Below are 22,280 nucleotides of genomic sequence, written 5' to 3'. Positions count from 1 at the left end.
CATGCTCTCTCGATCACTTACTCACTCTCTCTCTACTTCTACCTCACTTATGTTTGTTTCTCTCTCGTACTGATAAAAGAGACTAAATTTTTAGTTGAGTTTCAAAACATCGAAAAATGATTTTGAATCTTTCAAGTGTCAATATCGGCATAGCAGAAATATAAGCAGTCACTTTTAATGATACAGATATTGACTATGGATTCCAATAGAGGAGTGCTACGGAATATGGAATATGACTATGGAATATAGTGTAGTCCTACATTTAATTAATATTCTACGATTTTTATGTTTCCAATCCTAGCTTTGACACCTTTATTGACACTTTCCTTATGAGTCTTGAGACAATTGACACATTTTTACTTTCCTTGCCCTATTACCATAGGTAAGGAAAATATTGCTTTCCGAAAAAATTAAGGTACCCCAATTTCAAAATTTCTATACGTTTCAAGGTCCCCTGAGTCCAAAAAAGTGGTTTTTGGGTATTGGTCTGTATGTGTGTGTGTATGAGTGTATGTGTGTCTGTGTACACATTATCTCATCTCCAAATTAACGGAATGACTTGGAATTTGGAACTTAAGGTCCTTACAATATAAGGATCCGACACGAACAATTTCGATCAAGTGCAATTGAAGATGGCGGCAGAAATGACAAAAATGTTGTCAAAGACAGGGTTTCTCGCGATTTTCTCGAAAACGGCTGGAACTCTATCAACTGCCACAAGTCTCATATCTGTGAAAACTCTAGGAGCTTCTCATTATCTATTCAAAATTTAATTTTAGATTCCCAATTATCAGGCTTCAGGTACAATTTAAACAGAAAAATTTAAGTGAAAAAGATTGAGCATAATAATCTCTACAATTAATGTTCAGTAACATTTTCACCTAAAATTGAAAATTCGAGAAAATGTGATTATTCAATTGCAAACTGTTGACAACTGTTAGTTCTATTAAATCATTCACTAAGAAGAGATAGCAGACCTCGTGTGTCTCCAGCGTTATTGTCCTGTCACCAGCTGGCTCAGATCTTTGAATAGAGATGCGCGTGAACACTAGCGTCAGGTGATCAATTTCCATAACGGCAAGGAAAGTTGTGTGAGTGCGCCACACCAGATTTTTTTCAAGTCTTTGACTTGAGACTATTTTTCATTGCAAGTGTGATGGCAACATTATGGAAATGTTGAATATTAAAAATTAAGTTATATACATATATCTAGTCTATTTGAATATGGCACTGCATTTGTCGTAGCTACCTGGAATCATACAGCCTACCCTCATAAGCTGTTAATTAAAATAGATGGATTAATTCTTACTAATATTTATTGAATTGCAATTCTTGGCTCTATACATGAGAAAGCAAATAGGAAATGTAGAATGAAAACAACTGACACATACTGAAAGATATGAAGATAAAAAGATGAAGTGATGATGAAGTAAAGATGAGTGAAGATGGAGTAAAGATGAAGTGGAGATGAAGTGAAGATCATGTAAAGATGAAGTGGTAAGTTAAATCATAGAAAGAAGGCAATTTAATTCCAAATACATAAAAATCTAAACTTAGAAATCTATATTCTCTGGGGTTTTGAACTCACAATGAATCTAATCCCAGATTAATGCCTAATTCATCAATTCATATGGAAAGTGGCAAGGAAAAATGTGAAAAACGGCATTTCAATTAAAAATATGAACTTTTCAATGTGCCCAATGTTCCTCAATGGTTTCGAACTCTAATCTATAAATCCAATTCAGATCAATGGAAATTCATTGATTGAAGATCGAAAATCAATGAATCAATCCCGATCCAACTGATTTCCCAATTACTCCGTGATCGTTTCCTAATTACTAGAACTTAAACAAAGCAAAGGTTCTCCTGTAAACAAGGCCTGCAAAAAATGTTAAGAAGAAGGAGTGAGCAAGAAGAGCAGGAAGCAATGATGCTGTGGAAGGAGGATGACTGTAATGAGAAGTGATAGAGGAAGAAGAAGAAGAAGAAGAAGAAAGACAGAAGTGATATAAGAGGAGAGCGGAGTAGAGCTGATCCTTCATTCACAACCGAAGATTGAGTTAGTTAGTTGAAGTGTAGCGGTAACCTCGCTACAGTCACTACAAACTGTCAGCATTTGTAGAACGGGAAGAGTTTGTGTTATTTGTAGAGTTTACTGACAGTTAACATTTGACACTCTCCAGCTCCAGGATAGATTCCAGTAGTTTAGTTAGAGGTTTTAATAGATGGTCAAAGTTTGAAGGGTTCAAATTTGGTGGAGCAGTGTGTGTGTGTTGCTAGAGTGAGAAGGTTGATAGTGGAGATAGCTGGAGCAACGGAGATAACTGTTACGAGGTGAGATTGATGTTTATTCACAACATTATTTCCACATATTTTTTAAGATAGTGATTAAATATCATAATGAACAGTATAATTTTTGTGGATTTCAGTGAAATTTTTAATATTTTTTGTGTTTGTGAAGGAAGATTTTTGTTTGGATTTGAATTCTGAAATTAATTTATCTGATAAATTCAAAATTATTGTAGTACATACATTTTTTGGACTCGAAATAGTGTGTGAATTAAGTTATCATTTACATAACCTCTAGTCTGTGTATTCCAAATTTAGGTTTAAAGCAGTTTTGGGCGAATGCCTGTTGTTTTTACCTGCATTGTATCTATTGTCTATGAATAAATAAAAAAATAAATAAATAAATAATTATTATTGAACGAAAATCCCAAATTCCATTCCATCTGTAAATAAATAAACTATTTCAGTTATAAATAATAAGTGACATGAATGATTGGAAAAGGAACAACAGGCTTAAAGCCCAGAACTGTTTCCGAAATTATTGTTCTTTTTTCATGTTGAAGTTATTTTAATATTTGCACACATTTGTTTGCAAAGTAGCAAACATTATGAGAAAACATACAACTGTCTTCATTCCTTATCCAATCAATAATTACTATGATGGAAATATGATTTATTATAACTGTTGAACGTAACATCTCTTTACTTCTTGCATCTCTTAGCATCCTTCATGCTTCTCATTTATGAATAAATTATATTTTGATTTCTTATAACTGTTAAACTAACATCTCTATGCTTTTCGCATGCTATGAGTTTGTTTATTTTTTATTTATTTATTTATTTATAATATTTACAAAGTAGCACTGATTGGGAGAGAAGAACTAAGGATACTCCTTGTACTATTTCTCTCCCAAATTTAGATAACATTTTAAATGTCCGAAATAGGGTTATGGTTTCACTTTCCTAAAATTTAGTTCATTTCCACTAAAAAACAACGAAAACTAAGAATTTTTAATTTTGACGGTTAAAAACAGAATAAAAACCAAAAAATCACACTCAATCATCATAATTGGAACATTTTTGCGTAATTTGACAAAATTTAGAGCCAGAAAAAACACAAAATCACGGTTGAAATTTGATCGGCTTTTGTGCAACCAGCAATAGGTGTTATTTATTTCATTGGCAATTACATATCATAATTATAATATGATGGGGAGAAACAACAGACATAGCCCAAAACTGTCTTCTCCCAAATTTTTACAAATAAAAGTTTCAAAAAAGAATAAGGTAAGATTTCACTTTCACTTCAAAAAGTCCAATTTCCACTTCAAAACTAATGACTAAACTAAAAATTTTGAATTTTGATATTTGAAAACTGATTAAAAACGAAAATATTCCACTCAAATATCTATAAATTGGAAATTTTTGAGTAATTTTTCAAAATTTTGAGCCAGAAAAGAAACACAACTTCACTATCAGCACAGCTGATAATTCAATGTAACTACAGATTCATTATAAATCGAGATACCAGTTTCGATTATTACACTATTATTGATCTTTGATAAACTAGAACCTAGTAAACTGCTCCTCTACTGAAAAGCAGCAGTATTTCTTATGCTAACGATCGAGCACTGCCATTGGTGGAAGCCTTCTAAACTATCCAGGTGAACGCTTGCGATTGGTTTAGAAAAGCTCCTCCCCAATGAGCGGTTCAGATAAAACAGAATGAGGACTCAAACAGCGAACCGTTATTATTAACAGTTATTATTAATTGTTATTGATACATTGTTAGAATGTAATATTTTGCATTCTATACTCATTGCAGCAAACACAGCAATGAACGATTATTGAATCACCAATTTACAATATCATCTTCACTACTCATCAGAAAGTTATATCATGGAGTATATCGACTTAATTATGTGGTATTTATATATTATATATACTGTAATAGAGGAAAGAACTGGCTTATACACGTACGGGATAGGAAAATTATGTTTGTCGCATCATCACGTTTGAACTACTGGACTGATTTACTTGAAATTTTGCATATAGATTCTTAATTAACCGAGGATGGTTATGTTCCTATTTTCAATTCTTCAAGATTTAATTACGTCAAGTTTTCAGTTTGTCAAGTTTTAAAATATACCCTTGCGAAGCACGGGTTACCTGCTAGTCTTAAATATCTATGAGTTCTATTGCTATGAATACTTAACATAACTTACTCAATACATAGATACTGAATACTGGATAAGCAATAACGCTCAAAGAATACATGTAAATAAATACAATACACCACTCAAGAATGGATAGGTCAAGGTCAAGAACTTTGACATTCAACAATTCATTCAAAATATCTTGAATTCTTCAACAAAAGCTCGTGATTTTGGGATTCTCATTCATAACAGTACTACAATACTATAACCATTCATCTTGTTGAATTGTCAAGTTTTCCATGATATCTTTTCTGCGATTCATACTTTCAAAATCTTCCTACAATTCCAATGGAGAAGGGTTTCTTATGAGAAATGTGTCCTAGTTGTTCTATCTGAACGAAGAATCAGAATATTTTGGATTCTGACCTTGACATTGCATGATGAACACAGTTTCCTAGAGAAGAATATTGTCACCATGATTTATTATCATTCATAATTTATTGTCGTTGTAATTCATGTATTGAATCAACATTTTTGACAGTCTCAAGTGACATACACTTTGAGAATTCTACTTCTTCATAAGTATCGCATACAATAGAGTAGTATCGCTCAGGCTTGTTGCAAAATGACATGCGACACGACGTGAGTTTTCTAAATGAGTTGATATCATTATTATATAAAGGTGTTTACAGACTTATGCGCCGCTAACACCGGCATTTCTCCTTCCATCAGCTGATGAAAGGAGAAATTTTTCTTTTCTCCTTTGGATTTTTGGGAATGAATTTGCTAGAAGATTTTACCAAATAAAATCAACAGAATCAATTGCCTTCAAGAGCTGGTTGCTGAGAATTTCAAGGGACGTATACAAACAATAACGTCTTGCAAGAGTGGTAATTGGAAAGAAGAAGAAGAAGAAGAAGAAGAAGAAGAAGAAAATGAAGAAGAAGAAGAAGAAGAAGAAGAAGAAGAAGGAGAAGAAGAAGAAGGGAAATAAAGAGAATGAAAATAAAAAGAAGAAGAAAAAGAAGAAGAATTCTGACTCAAGTCTACCCATGGTTCCGTAATAATATTTCAGGTAATAGGATAAATTAGATAATAGGTAATAATAATAATAATATCGAGTGACCTGGCTGGCTCAGGTCTGGTGTCAGAGTTTTCAGGTTGCAACTGATCAATTTCAGAGCCTCTGACATGACCTAACGACTGCTTTTTAGGCAGTATAATATATAATTTATATAAATTATATAATAATAGCAGCAGATATACTGCTTTTTAGGCAGTATAATATATAATTTATATATATTATATAATAATAGCAGCAGATAATAGGTGATTTAGAGCTATGCTTAGTGAGAGAAGTTGTGTGTATTTTTGTGTTCAAAATTTTATAAAATAACTTGAATAATTCAATATGAAGTGATAAAGTGTTATATTTGAATATAGTTTGGTGTTTCAATTTCTCTAAATTCAAAATGTTTAGCTTATATATATTTTTGGACGAAAATTGTACTAGAACGTTTTACAGTAGAAACATAACCTATTTTTTGGACATTTTATTAATTCATCAAAATTTGGGAATGGAATAGATTTGGGCCAAGCCTGTTGTTTGTTCCTAATCATATTTATATGATTTGTGATTCTGTCCACGATAAATAAATAAGAAATAATTGTGGAGAATCAGAATCAGATTTGAAGTTCAAAATCGAAAAAGACGAACAAAGTGAAATGGCGTCAGGACTCAGTCGATAGCAGAGCAGCTAGAGAAAGTCATTTGAGAGAAGCCAGTTGTCTATGTAATTGCAGTCAGCCAATCACAGACCAGCATCGTTGTGTTTGGAGTTCAGCCAATCGTAGAGCTTCGAGCAATTGGAGAGCATTTGGGTAGATCCAGTCTCCGTATCAGAGCACCTTGCTTAAAAGCCAATCATGAAGAAGAAGGAGTAGGAGAATAAGAAAAAAGAGAGAAAAATAACGAGGAGAGGAAAAAGAAGAAGAAGACGACAGGAGAATAAGGTGATGATGATGAAGAAGAAGAAGAAGAAGAAGAAGAAGAAGAGAAAGAATCAGAAGAGAAGAAGAAGAAGAAGAGAAGGAAGAAGAAGAGAAGAAGAAGAAGAAGAAGAAGAAGAGAAGAAGAAGAAGAGAGAAGAGAGAAGAAGAAGAAGAAGGAAGAAGAAGAAGAAGAAGAAGAAGAAGAAGAAGAAGAAGAAGAAGAAGAAGAAGAAGAAGAAGAAGAAGAAGAAGAAGAAGAAGAACAACAACAACAACAACAACAACAACAACAACAAGTACGAGAACAAGAAGAGGAAGAAGAAGAAGAGAAAGAAAAAGAAGAAGAGAAAGGAGAAGATGAGAAGAGAAAGAAGGAGGATGAGAGGAGGAAGAAGAATGCTGACTCAAGTCTCACCTTGGTTTCGAAATGAGATTTCAGGAAGTTTGTTTTGCAAGTTTAACAAGATCTCAGTGTCCGATATCATTTCGGTCATATTCGTGTGTTTGCATTTATTCTAGAAATAGGGTTGAAAATATTTTCCTTGTATTCTTTCCCTTGAGAAGTGAGAGTTTGCGTTGTTTTCGGCGTTGAACAGTGAAATTACATAGTCAGCAATAATTTGGTTGACGCCATGTTGACCTCATAGCCAATGCTAAACAAAATAGTGTTCAATATTGAGTATGGGATAGGATAGGAAAGATTTGGAATGATTCATATCCAATGTAGTCCAATGGCAAATATTGAATGATAAGATAATTAGAGAGGTAATTAGATATAGAGAGGTGAAAAATCATTAACTTTCAGTAAAAGATGCATTCCTCCATCATGATTCATGAAATAAATCTATGCTGATTCATTGGTCTAGCTGTATCCAGAAAAAAAATCGTTCTACACCTTTCTTATAACAATATTAACAATTTGACTGGCAAAGTGATACCCTAACCAAGAATTGAATCAAGTGAGATCATGATATTAACCTTCCGCCAGTCGCGCTGTTGTAAAAAGTACAACAGTGTCAGTTATTTTGCTGCACAAAACTATTGAATGGGGTGGTGTCAGTGAATGAGTCACCTATGCATTCCAAAACATTCCCCCCATCACTCCACTGAGTTGCAGTATCAACCGAGCAATGGCTCAGTCTTTAGGTGCCATTTAGTCGCGACAGTGCATAAGTCGCACTGTGTATAAGATAGGGAAAGACTGTATACGGGGGACTGTAAACTAACCAATAACACAGAATTGAAGGCTTTGCTTGATGTACCTTATTGAGCTATGAAATGGTAATAATTCAAATGTTCATAGGCGTAAAATAATCCAAGAAGATGGAAAAAGTAATTACACAATCAATAAATATGTTTTGACAGTAAACAGAGTACATATAACACTTGGAAAATTGGATGTTGTACAAAATACAACACGCGACTGCTCGTGTGATTGAGTAGGGCGCGACTACCGGAAGGTTAAGAATAGTCTACATTTTCAACTCAAATAGCTAACAAGAAGTAAGAAGAAATAATAGTTATCTAAGTATAAGGAATGAGTTATCTTAGAAAGTTGACTTATGGCTAGAACGAAATTAGATAACTTATCATCTGGAAGTGATTTAAGAGTTAGTTTAGAACAAAACTACTGTATTATAATAGTGCTACATTTCCCAGCATGGTATGTTACTGAAAGCCTGGAGCAATTATCATGTCCTTTTATGTGATTCAACTTGTTCACAAAAATGTCCTTAATAAGCTACTCCTAGGCTTAACTAGATCTCCAGCTATATAATACTGGAATATAGTTGAATGATTTGGATAGTCTCTCTTCCCTGTACTCCGACTCCAAGTTCAAATACTTTATCCGATCTCAATTCTTAATTCTGCAATCTATGGTGAGGTCCACGTTATAATGGCATTGTTTGTTTGGCAATGGTATCGCTATCCTTGTCTAGCATTAAACAAAGCGGATAGCGCTATATCTCTTTCTCGCTTTGCTCTGTTGCCAGATCGTCTTTTAACAATGAACAATTAACAAAATACGTTATCATAATTATGAAAATTCATTATGAAATTATTAGAAAATATAGTTTTTTTTCTCAATAAAATATAATTGATTGATTATTGACCGAGCGAAGTGAGGTCTAAGATTCAAGTCGACGGTATGGCATTTATCTTAATGTTTAAATGTTTATATGTTGCGCATTTACGGCGAAACGCGATAATAGATACTCATGAAATTTGACAGGTATGTTCCTTTTTCAATTGCGCGTCGACATATATACAAGGTTTTTTGAAATTTTTAATTTCAAGGATAATATAAAAGGAAAAAGGAGCCTCCTTCATACGCCAATATTTGAATAAAAATCAGACCATAGAATTATTCATCATAAATCAGCTGACAAGTGATTACACAGATGTGTGGAGAAGCCAGTCTATTGCTGTATTTCCATGAGGTCTATAGTTTCAATCAGGTACTTGTGGATGAGAATACTGCGTGAGGTCTACTGTTCACAGAACTACTAGTTACATGAATCCTATACTTCCATGCTATACCAACCTGCTTAAATCTCATGTTCAGATTTGAGAGGTTGAAAGAGATACTCAGTAGTGATTTTATTGAGAATTTAGTGAGGTCCACTTCATAATGGCGCAGTGAAGAAAGATAGGAGGAAAACGTTGCCGATCTTCTGTCTTGTCAATGCCTTCTATAGATGGTGGCTGATACAGGTTTATTGATATAACTAGTAGTTCTGTGAGCATCAGACCTCACGCAGTATTCTCATCCACAAGTACCTGATTGAAACTATAGACCTTATGGAAATACAGCAATAGACTGACTGCTCCACACATCTGTGTAATCACTCTTGTCAGCTGATTCGTGATGAATAATTCTATAGTCTGATTTTTACTCTACTATTGGCGTATGAAGGAGGCTCCTTTTTTCCTTTTATATCATCCTTGAAATGCAAAATTTCAAAAAACCTTGTATATACGTCGACGCGCAATTAAAAAAGGAACATACCTGTCAAATTTCATGAAAATCTATTACCGCGTTTCGCCGTAAACATATAAACGCGCAACATATAAACATCAAGAGAAATGCCAAACAATCGACTTAAATCTTAGACCTCACTTCGCTCGGTCAATAATCCTAGTTTATTTAAGTCTATTTTGAGATTCATATAGAAATACTGATGAAAGTCTCATTACAAGAAATTGACAATAGGATACCCTAAAAATGAAGCATTAATCAGTGAAGTAGCCTGAGCTTCATTTCAATAGGTATCACCTGATATAGTGAGGTTCACGTTATAATAGCAGTTAAGAAAAATGGGAGAGAAGCATTGCCGATTCTCTGCCTTGTCACTGCCTTCTATAGATGATAGCTGATATCTATTGTAATATTAAATGTACTCATACATAGTAGATTACTACTTTCCCCCAATTATACACATACAATTTCAATTAATTTAGAGATTCATGTAATATCCCATTTCTAATCGCACCAGAAGTAGTATGATAGAATCGATTGGTCAGTTATATAATTCGCATTTTCCTTTCTAGGATGCAGGCTAGTTAGTTCCGTGAAAGTGGATTAACTTAGTAACTCGTGTAGGCCTACTAGTCATTGTTACATTGGTCATTGCCTAGTCTGGTATCTGGTCATTGTTACAGGAGTCATTGGATAGACTAGTCATTGTTACATTAGTCATTGCATGCATCAATGTACAGAGTCTAGGATGCGTGATAATTATTATCACCAATACGAATGATAATATAAAGGCACAGAAAGTCACCCGGATATAAAAAAGTTTTCAATAGTTTTCAATATAAGTTTCAATAGATTCTAGCTTACACATTCCAGCTTCAGCTTCAGAGAAGCCGTATTATCAAAAAGGTCTTCTCTGATTGGTCCTCGTGGACAAATCTAACCGGTTCAAATTTAACCGGCTTTTGTGCAACCGGGCCTTGAACAGTCACAGTCAGAACACGATTCAGAATTACGATGGTACTGACAATATGATAGAAGTTACAATGACATATGCAATAGTATTCACAACAAGCCTACTATAATATTCAGCTACAAAGTATGCTACAATTAGTTTCGACAGTATCCACAGTAGGCCTACTATAATTTGATTACAATGACAGTTAGAATTCTGCAGGCTTCACTCGGAGTGGATCTGCACAAAATACGTCTCTTCACAAGTGAAACACAAAGTCCCAAGTCTCACAAAAGTCTCTTCAGCTTCTGAAACAAAAGTGAAAACAAACAGATTCCAAACACGACTCATTCGCAACAATAAAATTGAAACAAGAATTCCTTTTCTGTCAGCCTCAGATGCTTCTCATTCATAGCGAAATTCACTCCAATCTGACAGAGTTTGTTGAATCAGTAGCAACAATTCAACAATAGGATAAAATTAAAACAGGAATTCCTTCTCAGACAGCCTCAGACGCTTCTCATTTATATTGAAATTCACTTCGAACTGGCAGAATGGGTTGAATTAGTAGCATCAATGTTATTAATGAGGAAGACTGACACCCTTAGACGTTTCTCATTTATAGTGAAATTCACTACAATTTGTCAGGATTGATTGAATTCGAATCATCAATGTTATTAATGAGGAAAACTGACAGAGTATGGTGTGAATCTCATTCCGAACTTGTCTTCAGAATTGGACGAATTTCTCGTTAAAATAACGTGATTTGCCTGCCTATTGCTACTGCTAGATTAACTTTCAACTGTCAGCGTTCTTTGTGAATAGCATTACTGCTTCACATCAATCTAATGCTGACCGTATGAAGTGGATCTCTCTCACTGTGCTACCCATCGAACATAACGTGATCTGATTGTTTTGCCTTGGAATAACGTGATTACTCCAGAACAAATTACGTAATATATGGTAACAATGTGTAGATTGTTAGAGTTTTGCTGATTATTGGAGAAGTGTTTGTGATTGGGGTTACAAACAAGAGGAATAAGGAAAACGAGTTGAATTTGGAAGGAGGATGGAGTGGGAAATAAGATGATGAGAGAGGAGAAATGTCTGAAAGGAGAGGCGAAAGAAGTAAAGAAATAAGATGATAGAAGAGGAGAAATGCCTGAAAGGAGAGGTGAAAGAAGTACCATAAGAAGGTTTTGTTGATTATTGGGAACGTGTGTTTGATTGTGGTTACAAACAAGAGGAATAAGGGAAACGAATTGGAACTTGAAGAAGGATAGGGTGAGAAATAAGATGATAGAAGAGGAGAAATGCCTGAAAGGAGAGGTGAAAGAAGTACCATAAGAAGGTAGAGTGGAGAACCGAGTGATATACAAAAAAAACCCTGAAGTTTATTCATTCTTATTCTTTAAAATGTATGAATTCAGGGCTACTCACTTGTATTATAAAATAGAATTATAGTACCCTTCAAAATTGATAAAATATTAAAAAACAAGAATACAAATTGTAACTACTGGTTTCAGTGATCACACCATTCATTTATTATTCACACTATCACATCATTCTTATTCATTTATTCTTACAATTCAGGAATTGTAATATGCAAATTGCATATATGCAAATACAATTCAGGAGAAAACAACAGGCATTTGCCCAAAACTGCTTCATAGAATTTGTAATACGCAGTCTAAAGTTAAAAGTTCTAAGTTTGAAGTTAGAACGAAGAAGAAAATGGAGATCAAGATAACAGGTAAGAAAATAAATGTATGAGAAGATCAAAAACGGGATGAAGACAGAGAAAAACAGACAATGAAAGGTTAAAATGAAGAGAAAGAAAGGATGAGTGAGAAGTGGGAGACGATAAGGGTGGAACAAGGAGGGGAAGAAAGAAGAGAAAGGAAGAGGAGGACAGAGCATTGGAGAGGAGAGTGAAGGTGATTAACCTTGACCGAAAGGAGGAGATGAAGAGAAATAGAGAAATGAGGGGAAGGAATTGAACAAGATGATGTGAAAGAGATAAGAAGTCAATATAGAAAAAAATATCAATATAACAAAATTTTGAGAAGAATGTAGATGAATGATTGAAGGGGGTGAGTGGATGAAAAAAGCAAAGAGGAAGGAGAGAAAGTACTGAGAAGAGAACCGTCATGGAGCTGAAGGTAGAGAAACTAGAGGAGTTGTAACAAAAGCAAATTCTATGGAAGCAGAAGATAAGACTGAATTGTGGATGGAAGGAAAATTATCCAAAAATGTAAAAAGTTGAAAAAGGAGTAGAGGAAGAGAGAAGTCGGAGAAAGATAGACGTCAGGTAGAAGGGAGAGAATAAGGAGGATAATGTGAGTAAAAATTGAGAAATGTTGAAAAAGCGAGAAAAAACAAGGAGAATGATATGAAGAGGGAAGTGTGGAGAGACATAGAACAAGATGAAAAGAAAAAATGAAGAAGAAGAAGAAGAAGAAGAAGAAGAAGAAGAAGAAGAAGAAGAAGAAGAAGAAGAAGTGAAAGGGAAAAAGATGGTGGAGAAGTAACGAAGAACAAAGAGTAAGAGAAAAAGGAAACCAATGAAAAAGCCAGAAGATGTTCGTAATTATTTGTGTTGTGTATTTGTTGCATTGAAGCAGTACGGTTTGTGCTTTGAACCAACATCTCCTCTTTTTATCAACAGTGTACTGATGTACCGCTAATTCCGATTGGCTGTGGTTGTTGTATTATTTGCACTGCATTGCATCGGTCTGGTGAGAGAGAGAGAGGCGGGAATTTAATTAAGACACAAAAACAGTGCCAGACCCGCCATTCGATTGAGTAACACTTCTGTCGTCTCTTGTCTGCCTAATTAGTTGCGTTTAATTACTAGATCTGTTGGTTGCTTACTGAAAACGGTCGGTGGTTCCTCTTTTTTCACTCATCTACTGTCTTCTTCTTTTTCTCCTACTTCTTCTTCTACTTCTTCTTCTACTTCTTTTTCTTCTTCTACTTCTTTTTCTTCTTCTTCTTCTTCTTCTTCTTCTTCTTCTTCTTCTTCTTCTTCTTCTTCTTCTTCTTCTTCTTCTTCTTCTTCTTCTTCTTCTTCTTCTTCTTCTTCTTCTTCTTCTCTTCTTCTTCTTCTCTTCTTCTTCTTCTTCTTCTTCTTCTTCTTCTTCTCCTCCTTTCTTCTTTTATCTTCTTTCCTCTTCCTTCTCTCTCCTTGTTCGCCATTAGGCCATAGATCTTATCAGAACTAGCAATGTGAAGTGTAACAAAGAAATAAATAATATCATATACCTTCTTTCTCCTTTTATCCTCTCGCATTCCTAAAACTATTATTTCATAACATGGGATGTAGCATAGTACGATACAAGGGTATTATAGAGAGTTATTTCAGAGGAGAAAGTTTTGCACGACCCAGTACCTACTGCCATCTACAGGCAGACTCAGGAACTAATGCGTCGACCAATCAGGAGAGAGTATGGGCGGAGCTTGTAATAAGTTGTTTGCAGCTCAGTACCTGAAGGCACAGAGGAAAGAAACACTACTTTATGCTTATTCCGTGCTGAAGGTGCGTACAGACTCTCGCTCTGCTCCGCAACCGAACGTCACTCCAGCAGAGCGATTGATGATCGACCGGGGAGCAACAGTGTTTCGACCGGGGAACGCGAGAAGATCTAACATCTTCCGTAACGTTCGTGATGGGTGCGTGGGCGGTGCGACTATAGAATTATTCACAATCAGCTGAGAAGTGGATTATTAATTGCATGCATTACACAGATGTCTGGCCGTGTCTATTTCTATAAGATAGGGTTTCAATATTATTTATGATGCGTGCCAATCAGTATCAATATACTGACATTTGAAAAACAAATTTAATAGGTGATTGAAAATGGAATGAGAAATGATTAGATGAACTGAATAATGCCATAGAAATTCTTATATCCTTGATTGAAAAGAATTAATTTTAGAATAGTTGAGAAATATTTTTATCAGATGGAAAGTTTATCACGAAACGGATAAATCATCATATGGGATAATTCAAACGTGAACTGAGTTTATTAACATAAGTGAGTTTCTGATCTTGGAGGAAACAAATAACAGTTTTTAAGAGTAAATTATGATTCAACTGTGGATTTTGATTCAACTGAATCAACTAGAACAGGTGACATCAGATACTTGTGGATGAGAAAACTGCGTGAGGTCTACTGTTCACAGAACTACTAGCTAAACTTAAGTATTCTAAGGCTCAGCTCTCACTTACGCGACTCAGGTCGAGAAGAGACTCGACTCCAGTCGAGAGCATGTGTTTTCCAAATGGTGACACTCAGACCAGTCGACTCTATAAAAAAAAAAAAGTGTATTTCAATTTACTTCGTACTTGGAGGGATACGGTGAGGAGCGAAAAGGTGGGATGCAGCTGCCGCGGTGTTGCCGTATTTACACGGTCATTCACGAGTGAGAATAATGAGTGCTCTCTTATAAGCCTACAGACGGGGAAAGAAGAGGCGGTCAGTAGGTACTTTCCATCAAATCAATTTTGGGTACAAGAAAACTCTATAATAATGATGATGGTTCCTTGATCCATTCCGAGCTGCGATGTATTAAAACACTTTTTCTCTATGTATTTAACACGACATGCAGTCAAAAGATAAATTTTGACTGCATGTCGTGTTAAATACATAGAGAAAAAGTGTGTCTGTGATGAAGAATTAACTGATTTACAAAACACAAAGGGACACAATATGAGCCTACATAGTCGACATTACTTATTTTGACCTTAATGAGTATAAATAATATCATAGCTGAAGTAGGCCTATACGTCTGTGAGACGTCTTAATAAGACATCTCACATAATATGTGAGTATTTCCTTCAACCACGGAGTAATGAAGAGATTAATAAGTAATAGTTTGTGAGTCATGAGATGAAATTTAATAAAAAAAATGCATTTGCTAATGCTAATTAAGTAAGTAATGCTAAGTAATGAGCAATAAGCACTTCTTTATTCCGTGCTTCTATGAAACTTACTATAAAAACTAGTGAGACCCTGGGCTGAAGTACTCGCTCGTGAGCTATATCATTCTGATTTTAAAATCTGCAGCTTGTTGGCTATTCTGAGAAAGATTTTTAAAAACCTATAGAAAATGTTTTGCAGAAATTACACAATTGTTGTGGAGAAGTACACAACATGCAAAGGCCAAGAGCCCCCCAGCAGATGAATCCAACTGCCGTATTAACTGCTCAACAGGCAGGGGTCGCATCGGCGCCAGCCAACTCATTGTAGCTCCTTTCTTGTCATGCTTGTACACCATTGATTATACGTTCACAATTCAATGGCTTCTGAGGTGATCATGAAACAATACAAAAAACTAATCTATAACCATCAACCTGCGTTTTGTTTTTGGCATGATTTTGTAGGATTTAAGAGTATTATAATCAAGTTTATACAAAACAAAACAAAAAATAATCCAAAATAGTCACTGGAATTTGATATAATTTAAAACACATTTCAGCCCAACAATATTAAAACTCTCCCAGATGAAAATATGCTCAGAATTATACCCATACATGATCACATACGTACTGTATCAATGTATATGAGCATGCACAGAACAATTTGAAATTAAAAAATTGTTTTAAAAGTTTATATTACTTTTCTTATGAAATAGTAGATCTGTATGTTCAAGGGAATAGACAATAGCCTATCAATAGTTGGAGGAATACATGCATTGAAAGATTTCGTTCCCTCACATGAACAAAATTACTTATTAAATATTAATGCTTGAAAATATATCATATAATATGCTAATAATAGTATATTATTACTTGCTAATAGTTTGACTTCGTAGAGCAGTTCCTTGGCCGATTTTAGAATAAGGAGGTGTTTTAGCTGGCTGAACACTAGAGTGACCTCTCTTTCTCCTAGCTTCTCCACTTTCCATCACGGATAAATATATTGAATACACAATAAAATGATTGTACACTTTAAAAATTTTAGTTGTAACTCATATTTAAAAAAACACACTCACGCACACTGTACAATCAAAAGACACACTCACAACTCTATAAATCTAATAATAGTGATTATTTTACGCAGAACACTGACCATACGCAAGACAAACGCAGAGCAAACCTTCTCTGGCGAAGTTATGGTTCAGAATGCACGTGTGCGATACTGTGCGTGTGGGTGAAACAATCTGGCATCTATGTCTGTTGCCATGACTACCGCGTGGTTCTATTCCCCGTTCCAATTGGCTGAACTGGTTTGTCAGCCCCCACCCAACCTTAGTTCGCCCCTCCAGGCGAAGTATGAAGAAGTTTTAAACAAACTATAGTCTACGCGACTGTCATCATTTGGAAATACATGCTTTCGACTAGAGTCGAGTCTCTTCTCGACCTGAGTAGCGTAAGTGTGAGTTGAGCCCAAGAGTTATCACCTTGTATGGTATAAAATATCTTTGGTATCTATGTATTGGTATCAGTTTGGTCTGGAATATGATTGGTATTGGATTTTATTGATGAATATGAATTTGATTATTTTCCCTGCGGTTAACATGGTATGAGCTGATATTGCTATACTATGTGTTCCGTTTCATAACTACTTACTTCTTTATTTATTTATTTATTTATTTATTTATTTATTTATTTATTTACATACAAAAGCTCACAGAACAAATCCATGAAAAGCCTTATTGACATCAACTAGTTTAGATACATAATATTTGATGCAAAATAAGAATGAAAAATGAAATAAAATTGTAAACACAATTTTCAAATACTAATAATTAGGACCATGTATTTAAACTGTTGGAATTTATTGAATGGGAGGCGATGGTTTGTTAAGGACAGCTGACACTCAATAATACTGAATCTCACAATGAAACCATAGGGAATAGAATATAATGATTTCATTACATGTTGATTACAGTCTAATATCGGGGGACCGAGCTTTGCTCGGAGTAAAAAAGCATGAAAAAATTATTACGAAAGAAGAAATTATAATATATAATTTATAGTTCATACAGAAATGTTCTATCTAATCACAGTGAATTGAGATCAATTCCCAGAGGAATGCAAAAGTTTCTCTCACAAAGGCCTGGTTGCACAAAAGCCAGTAAAATCTTAATCCAGATGATTTCACGTGAACCAAATCAGGGAAAACCATTTCAAAAAGATAGCTTCTCTGATTGGTTCCACTGGAATTAATCAGGAGTAAAATTTAACCGGATTTTGTGCAACCGGCACTAAGTACCTGATTGGATGATTACAAAAGTTCAACAGCTGAGTCATAATTTTATCTCAGTCCCACATACATGCACTGGTTCACTCACTTTAATCATCAACAGACGACGAAATTATCATCTGTTTTCCAAGGATGAATAATTATTATCCTTTTCATGTCCTTCCCAGGAATGACACCTATTGGGATCGAATTTTTATATCATAAACCTACTATGTTCCAAATTTCGTGAAAATCGTTAGAGCCGTTTTGGAGATCCGTTGAACATTAATAATCAGATATAAATATACAGAAATTGCTTGCTTAATATAATAGGATACTGTCTATATAAAACATCAATACAACTCTTTAAAACCTGAATTTACATTAATATCGACAATAATATAATGTCTTACCAATACTATATTTGCTCATAATATATTTTTCTATTTCAGATACCAACCATGGACCTTTTACTGATATCATTGTCACTGATATCCCTCAGTTCCTACTCCATAGATGCAGCCATCTATGTTCCCAAACATGGTCATTACCTCTCATCGGGAATAAAAAGTTACTCTAGTCCGTTCCCAGTAAAACTGGTCAAAGTAACGAATACGGTAGCCGTTCCCGTCCCCTATCCTGTTCACATAACTAAGACCGTTCCTTACCCGGTAACCGTTCACAAACCATTCCCCTTCCCCGTTCCTCATCCGTTACCGGTTGAAATTACGAAGCCAGTAATCATCCAGCAGGCAGTACCTGTTCCAGTTCCCAAGCCGGTAGCGGTTCCCAAACCGATACTGATCAGTGATGGATTGGTGCCTCCTAGTGCAACAGGTGAGAGCTGTTTACAAGAATTTAGAAAAAAAAATGGATTGATACCAGCAAATCATACAAGAGTACTTAATTTATGTATAAAATGTTTGAAAGCAAAAGCAAAACTTCCAATATTCCCCTGGAATATGAATTCATCCCTACATGTCAAGAAAAAGCGATACAGTATTCCTTCAGCCTTTTCATTTTGAGCCTTAGGCCCGGTTGCACAAAGCCGGTTAAATTTCAATCTTGATTAATTTCACGAAAACCAATCAGGAAGGCGTTTTTGAAAAGATTCAAAGGCTTCTCTGAGGAATGGTACTCGTGGAATTAATCACGATTAAAATTCAACCGGCTTTTGTACAACCGACTCTCAGTCTGAAAATAGTTCTTCCACAATAACAATTTTGATTGAAGAATATTAGAATGTACCCATGAATTCCAATATCTCAAAGTATTATGAAGATAGTGAGGGATTTTTTCTAGCGGAGGATGATGCTCACAATGAGCTCTAGGCTTGTGCGTGGTCAATATAGGATGGATTCACAGCTTATGGTGAGCTCCGAACAGCCAGACTGTGATGTGAAAGTGTAGGGGAATTGATTTGTCTTCAAATTGTTATAAAATTGTCAATTTGTCTTCAAATTGTGATAAAATTGTCAATTTGTCTTCAAATTGTGATAAAATTGTTGATATCTCAGCAAACTCATGTCGACGATGATTTCTCAATATATTCCGAACTGCTATGTCTTAAACAACAATATAATAATATTAACTCTCATGTCGTTGTTTGAAACAACACAATAGTATTCCAAACCATAGACTAAATGTTTTGAGGCTACCATAAACAATTGTGCAAAATTTCAAGTTTTAGGCTCAGTAGTTTGGGCTGTGGTGTGATTTCAGTCTGTGAGGGCTTAGCCTTTTATAGATATAAAGATGAACTCAAATTTAAATTGTGTTAAATGTATGGTTAACCGTTTTTCATTCATTGACTATCACAAATCATTATAGCCAATAATTTACGTACATATATTTGTGTCTGTCTTTTCGGTCTCAAAATTTTATAGTTTTTCAAAGTTTGGAATTTTCTGATCAATTGTGATTGATTCAATCTAATTTAGAATTTTTTTTCCAATTTAAAAATGATTTTTGTGTGTTTTGAATTGAAAATTGAGTGTGTAATTGAAGAATGTTAAGTGATACATAACCTAGAAATATTTGGATTGTTGTATAAATTAGAATTGGAACCGTTTTGGGCGTAAGCCTGTGGTACTCTTCTGTGTAATTCTGAATGATTGAATAAATAAATAAATTACATAATGTAGGAAAGGATGAAGGAAAGAGCTGGCCTGTACACGTACGGGATAGGAATATTATGTTTGACGCATCATCACGTCTGAACTACTGGACAGATTAACTTGGAATTTTACGTTATAGATTCTTAATCAACCGAGGATGGTTATAGGCCTATTTTCAACTCTTCAAGACTTCATTCAGTCAAGTTTTCAGTTTGACAAGTTTTGAAATCGACCCTTGTAGAGCACGGGTCACCTGCTAGTATAATATAAGATTTCATTTTTGTAGTTATCTTTCTATGTGTGTGATTATAATATAAATATATACAATGATATGATTGTTAGAAGACAACAGGCATAGCCCAAAATTGTCTTTCTTGCAAATTTTGATGAATAGAAGTTTCTAAAAAAGGATGAGATTATCTTTTCAAGTATTAATTAATATAACCACAGATCTAAGATGTTTACTTATGACCTATAGCCTATAGATGTTGACTTAGTACAGAAGGTTGATTACTATGGGTCATATAATATTATCTTAACTTTACGGGCATCGCTAAACCACGTTTACTTGTAGATATGGTTACATTTATCATAATGTGTTTCATATGGGGTTTAAACGAACAGCTGTCATTTCTCCGTTTAAACTGTATACTTGCAAACGGGTCTTACTCATAACATTTTTTTCGACTTATGTCCGTTGGAAGCCACGGTTACCTAGGTTACTCATTCTAGGGCCTCTCCTCTAGCCATTTTAGCCTGCTATACAATAATATAATTTGGGAGATGACAAGAGACATAGCCCCAAACTGTATTCCTCCCAAATTTTGATGAATAGAAGTTTCGAAAAAATGAGAGGTCATGTTTTTACTTTTAACTTATGACGTTTTTTTCGACTTTTGTCCTTAGGAAGCCACGGCTACCTAGGTTACTCATTCTACGGCCTCTCCAGCCTCTCCCAACCGTCCGCCCACGACAGCAAGGAATTCCTCTTCAACCGCGGACCAATCACCTTCCAGCAGCGCCTCCCCGGTCCGGACTACGATTACACCGCACCTCCGGATGTCAGCTCACAAGCCTCCGACTACGGCGAGGGAGCTCCGTCTCAGGACTTCCAGCCTCCGCCCAACGCACCGTTCGAGCCCTTCCGGAACACCGAGTTCGAACCCTTCCGAAGCGCCGAGTTCGAGAATGTCCGGAGTGCTGAGTTCGAGCACCTCAGGAGTTCGGAGTTGGGCAGTGCATCCTCGGAACAGGAGAAGGATAGCTATTTCCCACGACAGGAAGACGAGTCGGAGGAGAAGGATGTGTCTGATAGGTCGTAGGATTTGACTGTTTAGGAATTTTGATGTAGGTGACAAGTCCTTTAAGGGTTCACTGAAATTATAGAAAGGACTTTGAAAAAGATAAAATGTTCTGAATGGTTGAAAGCTATAATTGTTCTCGCATAAAATTTTTTTGTCAAGAATGATGCCCACATGAGCTCTAAGCTTCAATCTTTGTCAAATAAAATTTTTGCGTAGGATGATGCTCACAAGAGAGCTCTAGGCTTGTGCGTGGGTAATTACACGGATAATAATGAGAGATGAGTGGACCTACAGCTTCATGTGGGTTCAAAACTCATTTTATTGAACACACTGAAGCTGCGTCTACACCACAGTTATTAACAAAATGTTAATAGCTTAATCGTTATAGATTCTATTAGACTGAACGGAACTTGACAAACACATATGTTCATCATGTGTAAGATAAGTAATGTTGAATCTAATAGAATATATATATAAGGATGAAGTTATTAACATTTTGTTAATAACTTTGGTGTAAACGCACCTTTAAGCTAGGCGCACACAGATCGTCATCGGACGAACGGCACGCATCGGACGAATCGGAGGAGTAAGTTTGATGCATTGTTTTCAATATTGGAGTGCGCATGCCTATACGATGCGGATAGGTATGCGCACTCCAATTGAAAACAATGCATCAAATCTAATCGTCCGATGCGTGCCGTCCGTCCGATGACGATCTGTGTGCGCCCAGCTTAAAGCTGCGTTTACACCAAAGTTATTAACAAAATGTTAATAACTTCATCCTTATATATTCCATTGGATTGAACATTACTTATCTTACACATGATGAACATATGTGTTTGTCAAGTTCCATTCAGTCTAATAGAATCTATAACGATTAAGCTATTAACATTTTGTTAATAACTTTGGTGTAGACGCAGCTTCAGTTTGTGATGACGATCTGTGTGCGCCTACCTTAACTTTATCTTTTATCTACTGGTTCAATTGAGGAATTTTAATAGAATTTAATAAAGTGCTAGTAACGCAAGTAGTGAAAAATCACAAAAGAGAAGAAAATTTTAGAGTCATTCAAAATCATGTGAGACAATATTGTAAACTGTAATATCTACTTCAATCAGAAATATCAAGAGTTCTGATGCAGCTTTGTTACAAAGGAGGATCTCTTTGAGAGAAACCTCTTTCATTCAACAGTTACAAGTTATCATATGATAGTTACTAAAACACAGTAGATCAATAGATTTTAGATTATAGATGATACACATGCTTTTCAAGTTTATTCACAGAGAAAGTGATGAATATC

The 22,280-nt window shown here is 35.2% G+C and overlaps 1 protein-coding gene across 1 annotated transcript; it reads left to right on the top strand.

Annotated features, from left to right (window-relative positions):
* Positions 1–2,029: 2,029 nt before the first annotated feature.
* Positions 2,030–21,425, top strand: LOC120353536. The gene is made up of 3 exons (XM_039437463.1): positions 2,030–2,334; positions 18,012–18,396; positions 20,583–21,425. Exons 2-3 carry the CDS (start codon positions 18,021–18,023, stop codon positions 20,996–20,998), a joined length of 792 nt encoding a protein of 263 aa, XP_039293397.1. The 5' UTR covers positions 2,030–2,334; positions 18,012–18,020; the 3' UTR covers positions 20,999–21,425.
* The last annotated feature ends 855 nt before the right edge of the window (positions 21,426–22,280 follow it).

The sequence above is a fragment of the Nilaparvata lugens genome, chromosome 11 (genome assembly GCF_014356525.2).
Source record: "Nilaparvata lugens isolate BPH chromosome 11, ASM1435652v1, whole genome shotgun sequence".
NCBI lineage: Eukaryota > Metazoa > Arthropoda > Insecta > Hemiptera > Delphacidae > Nilaparvata > Nilaparvata lugens.
Note: the sequence above shows the minus strand (reverse complement) of the source record. Positions and strands in the feature narration are given on the sequence as shown.